The 11,282-nt window shown below is 36.9% G+C and overlaps 1 protein-coding gene across 3 annotated transcripts in view; it reads left to right on the top strand.

Moving 5' to 3' along the window:
* Positions 1 to 11,282, top strand: part of PCGF3 (polycomb group ring finger 3) — a 64,415-nt gene continuing 53,133 nt past the window's right edge. Inside the window, exon 1 of one of the 3 annotated variants that reach the window (XM_026866116.1) lies at positions 1 to 51. Coding sequence is in view for 1 of the 3 variants with exons in the window: in XM_026866114.1 (XP_026721915.1) it covers positions 823 to 876 (54 nt within the window). In the remaining 2 variants the exon portion in view is untranslated. Of the gene's footprint in view, positions 52 to 812; positions 877 to 11,282 lie in introns of those variants that run through there. The other 2 variants (XM_026866117.1, XM_026866114.1) reach the window with 2 other exon arrangements.

Genomic DNA, 11,282 nt, shown 5'->3' with positions numbered 1-11,282 from the left:
GACCTCGCCCCTCCCCTGTCAACGGACACGGCGTCGCCCCTCCCCCGTCAGGTCAGTCCGGGGCCGCGGCGTTGCGTGGGGTGGGATGGCGTGGAGGCCCGCCGGTGGCGGGGCCAAGGTCCCGGCTCTCCCCCGCCCCGGGGTAGGGCCGCGAGCCGTTTGAGGCCAGGCGAGGGTCTTGGCGGCGGGGCGGGCCTGCCTGAGGTGTTTGCAGTGGGGGACTGTGGGGGCCCTCCCAGCACGGGTATGCGGTGCGGGGGTCTTCTCCTCTCCAAGGGGTGGGTGTCTGTGGAGGAGCGGGCCCTTTGCTCCCTAGGTGTCCGGGGTTTGGACGGAGGAGGGCTGTGCTTGAACTTTCCCTGCTGCAGCAAGCACGCTGTATTCTCAGGTAGGAGGCTGTGTGTGTTTTAACAGGAGAGGTTGGGTTTTGTGGAGGGTTCTCTTCCCCAAACACCCCTCCCCCAGCAGGGAACCTCATGTGGGCTGTCTCTGTCTTTTTGTCTGTCTGGACAGCTCCCCCTTGTCCCAGGGGAAGGTGGATTTTGTATTCTGGGAGAAAGGAAACCCTGATAACCCCACAACTCCACCCTTTCCTACCTGCGAGCAGCGTTGCCTGTTGTGTGAAGGAGCCTGGGACAGCTTGCGGGCAAGGCGGTGCTGCCTGGGGAGTCGGGGTAGATGGAGCTGTCCCGAGTTGTCCCTGCGTGCTTCCTTCCCTTCAGGGGTGGGTTTGCAGGACTCCAAAACCCCATGCCTTTGGGAGAAAGGGTCGATTTGATGGATGGGGTGGCGGTTGGTAGTGGTGGAGATACCGCTTCCAGTATGATAGAGAATAGAGAGGACATGTCCCTTGAGTGTACGACCTCAGCCGTGCAGGTGTCTGTTCTAAGTGCTGTGTATCTAAGTGGCATATGGGATTTTAAAGTCTTGTGAGACAGGAAATGAAGTGGTACTCATAGATAAAATACAGAATGCTTGTGGTTTAAGTTGCTTTAAGGTCTAAGGATATACACGCACACACACATATTTGATACTACAAAATTCTGATTACTTTCTCATCCACCGAGTTGTGATACTGTTAGATTTGGTCTCTTAAGTTGGTCTGGTTTGTCTGGTTTAGTCTGAAAATATCAGGTATTTCTTCAGTGTCCTCTGTGGAAAGTTTAGCATGGCCAGAAGTTAATAAGGCTTATAGGAAGTTTGAGTATTATGGTTTATGAAGTACTTGGATGTGCTTTTGTTACTTCACAGGTTTGTGATTTTTTTAAGTGTTGCAAATCTATCACTCTATGCAGGCTTTGTGTCCAGTCAGTTTAGCTGTTTCCTGCCTTCTGTGTGACATGTGTGCCTCTGAGAAACCAGTTCAAGAAATTCTGGTTTATTATTTGTATATGCTCAGGAACATTCTTCTGATAATAGATTGTTTGATATTTTTGAAAATAATCTTACATAATTGACTTTGAGTTTCACAGATGAGTTAAATTTGTATTTGAATCAAAAACAATCAACCAGCTCAGATCAATCTTATGTTTAAGGAGCATCCCATGAATATATCTTCCATTGTAAACTGGTTTTCTTTATACAGCATGAACTATTAGGCATATGCTGAATTTATTGTTATGAGTCTTTTTAGTACTATATAGTTTGCTTTAAAAAATTATTGATATTGTAGGATACTTGTGAGTTTTATGTTTGTTCTTTTAGTGGAAGGTCAGATGAGAATCTGAACTGTGGTACTTGTGTCTCGTAAAGGTGCTCTGCAATTCATAAAATTCTCTGATTGGTAACAGGGTAAATAGAAATGGAAACCTTGTACTCTTTCAGTAGCTTTATGATTTCAATTTAAGTTGTACAGATTTTATCCTGTGTTTAAGAGAATACAGAACCTGTGCAGAACTGAAAGAACTTGGTGAGATTATGTAGGATTCATTAGAAAAGGGTCAGGCAGGTTTCTAGAGAGATGTGTAGAGGTACTGCAACAGAAAGCTTGAAAATAAATACGTTTTAAAGCATTTTGTATACCACTTTTTGAGGAAGATTGGCTTAATTTCTTTTTGTGGGCTGACCTAGCCAGCTTGTTCTTGTTGCTCTTTTGTCACCGTAGAAAATCAAGACTGAACACTTGTAAATGTTGTGTTAAAGTTGGCTTAGAGTTTGTAACTGTGCTAGCCTAATACTAATGCCTAGAATGGCATACATTAATTACTATCCTATGAAAGACTTCTGCTACTGAGAGACTATAAAGTACAGGCTTCTAGTAGCTGCAGCTGCCCAACCTACTCTTACTTTATCTGACTATCTACATGATTTAGAAGAGATCATCTCTAAGCTTTATATTTGAGATATAAGTAAGCTTTCTTGCCAAGAACCATTCTACATTTGCTTTAATAGCTTCCATTTCCTTTTTCCCATATGAGTGTTTAACCCAGGTGGCATTTTTAGCTTTTGTCAGGTAATGATCTCACAGGACTGAAATAATTCCAGATTAAATTCCTGAACTCTCTGAGAAATTCTGAAAAGTAGAAGCATTTCCATTGAAGCTCTAAGCTAGGTACAACCTACAAAGAGGATGTGGACATGATGTTTTGGAAAGCATGCATGTTGATAGTGTTTCACTGCTTAGCTGATGTTTTAAGAGATTATATTAGTTTACAAGAAAGTGTAATGAGATACTGTGTGTTGTAAAAATAAACATTTTCTATATTTTTTGTTTTGAAACTATTGTCCAGTTGGTACATATGTGGAAGTAGAGTTACTAAATGGAAGCTTGTATTGATAATGGTGTATTCCTTGCACCTACCTTTTTAAAAAGCATGCTTGCTGTATTAGACTGTAAATTTAGCTAGTAAGTCATAAGTGCAATGAAAGGAGAGAAAGGTGTTATTCTGCATTAAAAGCAATCTTTGCTATTGTGATATGTAACATAGTTTCATTGCAAACTGAAGACAGTGTAAACAGTGGTTTGTTCTATAATTGTTCTAAAAAGCCAAGGAAAAACTTCCTGCTCTTACTTGAATTAGATTTTCTCAAGTTAATTTTACTGAAAAAGTTAATCTATATTTAAATCAACAGACTATGAAAAATGAAATATTCAGTGAGGTGAGAAGTAGTGAGATTGAAAGCCTTATTTGCTATTGAAAATTTGATTGCTACTGCAGAGACCTGAAGTCTTGCAGTCATATTGCAGAGCCAGCATTGTAGGAAGGAATAAACAGCAGTGAGTTGATCAATGATACCATTTTCTTTTTTTTTTTTTTTTCCTTAATCAGAAATAGGACTTTATATTAGGAATCTTCATACTATACATAGGAACTTAAGGATCTTTTTATTCCTTTGTCAAACACTCAGAGGCAGGGGGTAGTACAGATCATTCAAAAGAAAGGGGAATGACAAAGTATGGTGAGCTTAAGTTACTTGGTTTTTGTGCCAGAAGATGACTGCTCACACAGTTATGACTGCTGCTTTTCCAAATCACAAGTTGACGGAGCCAGTGGGGGAAATTGTTGAGCGGCTGTGGGGGGGGAAAAACTGGAGGTAATTGAGATGTGTGTGTTGGTGTTACTACAATGCAGGGTAAGATTGTAAGGGAGGAATATACAAATGTAAAGAAAATAAGGCTTTTTTTGTTGTTTTGCTGCTAGTGGGAAGACTTATTCAAACTAGCTCTACTATTATTTTCTGTTTCTCTGCAAAGTAGCAAGGAGACTTATTATTATCCATACAGACATATATTTAGTTTGACATTAACAGATAACTTATCTTTTATTCTGACTTTGTGACTGACAATAATTTAGAACTTTGTCTACATTAAAAGGGCTTGTCTCGGTGGCAATAAGGATCCTTCTTGTGTGAGGCTATCCTTATTGTTGGAAACTGAGGATAGTTTTGCTTTGTCAATAGCATAAGGTAGGAAGCATTCTGTATATGTTGTGTGTGGGTGAGAATGTGCTTGTGGAGTATTTGCTTAATTAAGAAAGTTATTTTTTCAGCTTGCCAGAATGAGTATCATGTTATTTGCTGACTTGCAAATGCCTGTCTTGTCAAGTTCTTCAGTTTTAGTTAAGAGCTTTCTTTTTACTCTCTGCATAACCGGACAGTCAGTGTATGTATCTTTAGTTGACTATTGTATACTAATTATGATATTACTGGATATTATGCAAATCTTGTGTGACTTATGCATGGTGTTATGCTGGAACAGGTCATCTCTGCTATCTTCTCCTGCAATGTGCATCTAAACATTAACGTAATGTTTATAACCATAAACACCATTTATTAGTGACAATATGTAAGCATTGCCAGTGCAGTGTTTGCTGATTTTTCAGGTAACGTGTTGTGCTATATGGTTTTCTAGTTTGTCACCTGAAAGAACAACCTGGAAGGTACAATACAGCTGGCTAACTTATATATTCTTTGTTTATGAATGCTTGTCTCTGACATTTCTTGTTGTATCTGAACTATTAGTTTGAGTTCACAGATTGGCATAATAAGAGACATGGGTCTGTTGATTATGATGGACATTGCCACTGCTCAATACAATAAAAATAAACACTTTGTCTAGTAAGTTAAGAGAAAATCGGCTTTTTTTTTTTTTTTTTTTTTAATGTAGTGGCATGCTTTGTTCATTCATAGTGCCTTTTAACAAAAACATAAAGACATTTGAAAGTTAAAGTTATGTGTAGGGGGTAAGGTCAAAATGAACTGGGATCTTAACTCCTGTGTTTCAGATCATTGTATTTCATACTGTTCCATTGTGGTAATAACTGGGTTTTGTTTTGCTTATATTTTTTTCCCAAAATATCAAGTATGTTCTAGACTTTGATCTTGATTTGAGGATTCAAAATAGGCAAGAGGTAAGATAATTTTAATGTACTTAAGTACCTAATCATGCACACTGCTGAAATACATATTCCCGTTTCTAATTATTTATATTTCAAACTCTTAACTTTTGTTAAATCTGTGTCTGTTAAAGATATTTCTAATACTATTTCCTTACTTTAAGAGAATGCAAACACACTGTGATCAAATAATTATTGAAATGCTTTTCTTTCCATCTTTGAATTATTCCTTTCTTCTATCTTGGGAACCCCAAACCAGTGTACAGTGTTTGTCTGATTGCTACTGTCTGTACTTATGAAAGGTCTCAGTTGTGGTGTTACAGCAAGTGATTCTCATAGTCTTTCTTTCTCTAGCATTATACTAGTTGGTTGTTTACTGAGTATTTTTCAACCTTTACTGAATCTTTTTCAAGCACAACACCACCACTTGTTAAATGCTCCCTTAGAATTTCTTATACACAAATGCAAGTTCTTCTTGGCCTGTGCAATAGTCTGCATTTGTGGAAAAGTTCTTTTGTGTTGGTGTGGAAACAGTGTAGTAAAAAAAAACCAAAACCTCTGTGAATGAAATCCATCAGGTTTAGAGATAAACATTTACCTTTTTTAGGAACAGTTCCACGGATTTATTTGATTTGTTGAATGAAGTAGGTAACTAGACTGCATTTTCCTGTAGCAGTTTCCCAAGTCTGATTGCAAAGTAGCCTTGTGTCTTAAATCAATTTATGCTTTAAGATCATGCTTTATATATTGAGTTGCCATAACATGATGATTAATTCACAGGAGTTTACTTAAAATCTTGGTAAAAGAAAGTTCTTTGACCAATGCTTATACTGTTCTCAGACAAATTGCAGAGATGCCCAATTTTTTTTTTCCCCCCCTGGAAAATCCATATATGTGTTTTCCTTCCTAACCCTCTTTTCCCAGCGTGTTTGAATTTGATAAATTGGCATTACCTTACCCAAATCTGTACTTTTAAATCCTGAAGTTCATTGCTACAACCTATATCTGTTTCTGCAGTGAAATATAAAATCTAGTCTGTTTGAAATGTTGTGATAATACGTATTTTTCCAAAAGTTTCAATCTAACTATTACTGAGGAGTTTAATTGAAAGGTGTTTCTTAATATTCTTTATCTTTGTTAATAGTGGCATTATGCTTGGTGGCACCAGAATAAGTAATTTATTTGTATGCTATTTATTAAGCTTGTGTTTCAAGTCTTGTACTTCTATTTCTTGACTGACTAGAATGAGGTGGAAAACCTTCCCAAGATTAGGTCATTCTGTAGCCATTTCAGAAAAGACTTGTGTTTATATTCATAAAATGCTTCATTCATACTTCTTATTTCAACTATTGTCCACAAGAAAATTAGTCTTTATTTGTATAAGCTTATATCTGAGGTGGCATAAATAGCACTGGACCAGATAAAAAAGCTTCTGGGTAGCTAATGGAGCTAATTTTCTTCAGTTCATGTTCTTGCATGTCAAATTCTCTCAAGAGAATTCTCTCAAGAAGTCACCAGAAGCAGCTGTGTATATTGATCCACCCGGTATTAAGTGAATCTTGGCGCTCGAAGGTTTAGTTTTATTATTGTCTTTGAAATATGTAGGTGTAAAAAGTACTGTATTAGTTGCAGTCATTTTAACTGAAACTTTCTCAGCATTGTCTTAGATGCTACCACCAGAAATTGTTTATCAAGAATATGTTTGCTCTAATCTATAACAATTACTTAAAGTATGTAAGGTTATTGTGCCCAGATGATAATAGTTTATGGGTTACATGATTCTATGAATAAAAATGGCCTGAATTTGGACAGAATATTATAGATGCAGAAAGGATAACACCTTGTAGTGTTTTCATTTTTCTTGGACAAAAAGGTATTTTACACTGGCTTTTGTTTTTTTTTTAACTGAAATTAACAATGCAGTAGGACACAAGTATATAAGCCATTCACTGATCAAGTATGTAAATGGATTATGGTCTTCAAAGGAGGTGTTTTTGCTACTTCTCTTTGGGAAGGGAAAGTACATTCTGTCCCCATGTTTCAGTTCCTCCCTCCACTGGTCCACCAAATGGGTCAAGTGACTTGCCTAGTGGAACTTGAGGTAGACTTTCAAAGGCACTGCTCTGTCAGGACATTTATTCTCCAATCACAGGCATGACTTGACACTGAACTGAATTTCTGGAGGTGACTGGAAAGTGTCATGGAGATCGGTTTTATCTTTAGAGTGTGGAAATACAGGGTATAAGGATAAGTGAAAAGATTCCAGATTCCTCTTCTGTAGTCTCCATTATTAGGTCTGATGTTACTGTAAGATGCATTAACTGGAAGAGTGAAGACAAGGGAAAAATGAGCTGCTTTTGCTTCTCCTCCAGATTCCTTAGTCACTTACTGCTTCCCATGATAAGTAACCTTTTTTTCAGTTAGTCATCCATTATCACCATCTACAGACATTGACAATTTTAGCGTGGAAATGGGAAAAAAAAAAAAAGTGTTCTCTTCTCCAGCTTCAATCCAAAATCAAAGGAATGAACCTTTTTTCTCTGAAATTACTCTTTAAAATGCTCATAATATATGAAGAGATGTACACATTGTACATCCTCAAGCAAAAAGTCTTTCAGATGCCCAGGATTTTGCTGAGTGGAGATCACTGTGAGTCAGGGTCCTTTCTGTACTTGTCAGCCAGACTTTTAACAATACATGTTTTTTGTGAACTATTTTATTAAGTTGTGTTTTAAATAATGGAGGGAGTGTCAGTGAAAATGTTGTCAACTGTTACATTTTTATTAGTGTTTGTAAGTTATTTTGATTGTCCCTTATGGCATAGTTCAATTTCCAAAAGCAGTTCTTGATGAATTGTAGAGAGGAACCAAATTCAAGCCTACAGGTAGTTCTAGCAGGCTGCAGTAGTTAACATCATCTGCTGAAAGACTGTTTCTTCCCTTTTTACTGTATATGTCACACATCCATCTAGTGTTTGAAATTTGTTGTAGGAAGCAATAAGGGTCTATGAAAATGATTTTGCTTTTAAAAATTCCTGGGGGGAGTCTTAAGGTATACCCAAAATGCAATTATTACCATACATACCAAAAATAGTGTTTATTTACTTATTTATTCCTTTCATGGACTGTCAGACCCTATTTAGGGTAAACCTTTTCAAAGAATATTTTTTCTACAGTTTTTGAATATTTTGTATCAATGTGAATTTTGTTGGTAATGGCCATCTCTTTGAATGCTAATTATCAATTTTGTGATAATTCTGTAAGTTCAGTGGTGTTTTTAATGATGGATACCTTTTCATGTAAAATGAATAAAGATTGATATAAAAAGCTTTAGGTCACAGATGTCTTGCCACTGCTTTCTTTGCAACTTGCTGCTTTCTGATCTGCTGCTATGGAGTAGAAATGTTCTGCAGTATATCATAGAATCACAGAATTATCGTGTCCATGCAAAATGCTGTTGTGAATGCCTTATTCCTTCCAGCATAAAAGCCTTTTGGTGGTTGTCTGCTTTCATACTAGTTTTCCACATAGATGCCTCTTTTTTTTTAAAAAAAAAAAAAAAAGTTGGTCTACTGATCCATCCTTCTACACATTTTATTTTTTCTTATTACTATTTTATTATTTTTGTTTCATCTGGCTGTTAGTGATGTCTTTGTTTACTTGAAGTTGGAAAGAGCTAGCTCCTTAGCGAATAGTTTTCTGTTTCTACTTCTTTATTTTCACCAACAGTCTTCCCTTACCTGTAAAAGCTGACATCTGTGCCTTGTTTTAAGGGATTCTGAGGAGTTCTGTACAAAAAATCTAAATACAGAGCTTGTCTTCAACTCCTTTATGGATTAAAACTAAACTATCCCAGAGGCTGTAGTTTTTATGTAGTCATGACAGTGACTGGATAAGAAAGAGAGATTTAACTTCTGTGCTGTTCAAAGATGTGTTTTCTATACGTCTGACTCTAGAGAGACAGACTTGAGCATGTGACAGAATGATTATATGGAGGGCTGGAATGGGAAATTTCTGTTCAGGAGGTAGTTAATTTCTCTTGATAGGTGAAATATAGAAAGTTTCAGTTAGTGCTGCAGCAGGTGCTGAGTAAGTTGTAGTAAGATAAACTGGTAATTGCTTACTTTCTCTGAGATTCAGTTAAGCTGTTGATATTTGACAATTTAGAGAACACTTTCATGGCTACTCCTTATTACAGTGTAAATCTTATTGGACATAGGAAGTAAAGTATAGACTATCATTTTGGGACATCTTACTAATATATGCTGTAAGAACAGCACTTGAGAGTTATGGCTGACAGGCAAGTTGTTGGATCTAGCTCTTATTCTACCTGCTTTTCCCTGAAGACTTTTCCCTTGCTCTACTGCTGCACTGAGTCTGGCATACTGGCATAAAGCTGCCTTCATCAGTGGTTTCTGCTAATATTCTATACTGTTAAAATAAGCACCTAATGTGTAAGGAATTTTTGCTTCAAGGTGGCAAGGGAAGTGGATGGTTACAACTGGTAATTTCTGAAACCACAGAAATGAGGCCATCAAAAGCCTTAAACAAGTGAAACTAGTCTCATGGTGAGATTGTTTTGTTGCCTTAATACTTTCAGCTCCTGCATACTAATGAAGCGAATTTTCTGTTTTAAATAAAATAGCAAAAGTCAGGTCACAGCAGTTGTCAGGTCACAGCAGTTGTCAGGTCACAGCAAAGAATTCAAGTTTTTAAGTGCTGAATCCTCTCATGCTATTGTTTTCCACTGGATTTTCTTGTCAAGTGTCTTGTCCCTCAAACCAGTGTCATGTTACAGCATTAGGACTGACGGACAAGATAGTGATACTGTAATAGTGTTGTTCTGCTTTTTGATCAGAATTTGCAGAGCTGTTAATAAATGTCACCTGTTAATAGTGACATAGTTAATAGCAAAGTTTATTATGATTGAATGATATTCCATATATTCTATGAGGTTTTCTTGGACACATTATTAGAATATGCAATGAAAAAATGTCTTAGCAGTTAAATTTTGGAAATCTTTCCTTATTGAAATGTGGCCAATGAAACAAACAAACAAAAAAAACCCAACCCAAAGCAAAACAAAAAAACCCCTGACAACAAACAAACAGAAGGTTTGATTATTGCAGGTATCTTTTCTGTGAAACATCTTTTATTTGTGGAAGATAATGCATGTTTTTGTATCGCTAGATATTTAACTTCTTCCCTCCCTTCTTACACACATGCAGAACACTAGATCTAATGATGATGATGAAATGAAAATAAACTGAATGTGAGGACTTTAAAGGTATAATTCTTTCTACAAGTTTAAGTTTTCAAACACTATTATCTTGCTGAGAATATTGTGAACCTTTTGAACAGGAAAGTTGTTGCATTCTTCATGCATTTGCACTGGGGATGGAATGCAAAAGGATGATTGCTTCAGGTCTTAAAAGAAACCCACCCCTCAAAAAGCAACCCACTAAAAAAAATCTCCAGTCATTTAGACAAGTACTTGTGAATGCTGTCTTCTGCAGTCAGACTTAAAAATGTAGTGCTTGTTTTACATGAGCAACATAGCAATTTAAGGGAATACCAGATACCACGCTTATGTTGCTGTAGTCATTTCATTAAGCCTGACCAAAGTGTGAGGTTGGAGTCTTTCCTTTATGCGATGTATCCTAAATACAGACATCTTAAGATGAGTTCAGAACATGTGGCCTATGAGAAACATGGGTGGTGAAATGTAGTTATGAATGTCTTGTGTGTTTTGTTGAAAGATACTTTTAAATCCCTGTGCTCCTCTGCTGCTTCTAGTGGATAAAGTTATTGGACTTAACTCCTGAAAAGCTGTAAAGGTAAAATGGCTGGATTAGAATGTCAGGTTATGGCTGCTCTTTATATTCTTTATATTCTTGTTCTGTTTTAGTATGGTAAAGGTGGTATGGTCAACATGTCAAGCCAAGAGCTGAAAAAGCTTGAATTACTCTAATGTGGGATTTTTTTTTTGTGCTTATTGCATGAGTGCACGTTTTTCCTCTGTCTTTATAGTCTGCTTCATTACAAATGGTAAGGAATTAAAAACCCCACAATAAAGTATTTCAGTGGTGTATTTTCTCATTCTTCCGGGAAAATAACTTTCCTTTTCTTCCTCCTTTGTTCAAACTATTATTTTCCTCATTACTTTCTATTACCTGTTAAACAGTGCCATTTCTTCCCTAATACTTCTCAAATATTCATTCTTCTACTACAATCATATGTGCTTTTGTCACTCTAATGGCAATCTTCATTTTAAGTGCTGTTTATATTAAAGACTATTTCTCAGTTAGCTTGAGTGCAGTTTACATGGGTACGACATGTCCGCGTTACTGTTTTTTCCCTGCCTTTATAAGGTTGACAAGTGTATATTCATTGCACTTGATTCTGCAGAGGGCAAATGGGCCTGAGGATTTTTTGCACAGCTGTGGAA

This window comes from Athene cunicularia (genome assembly GCF_003259725.1).
Source record: "Athene cunicularia isolate RWA chromosome Z unlocalized genomic scaffold, athCun1 chrZ_part2, whole genome shotgun sequence".
NCBI lineage: Eukaryota > Metazoa > Chordata > Aves > Strigiformes > Strigidae > Athene > Athene cunicularia.
This window is presented reverse-complemented; position numbering and strand designations above follow the sequence as displayed.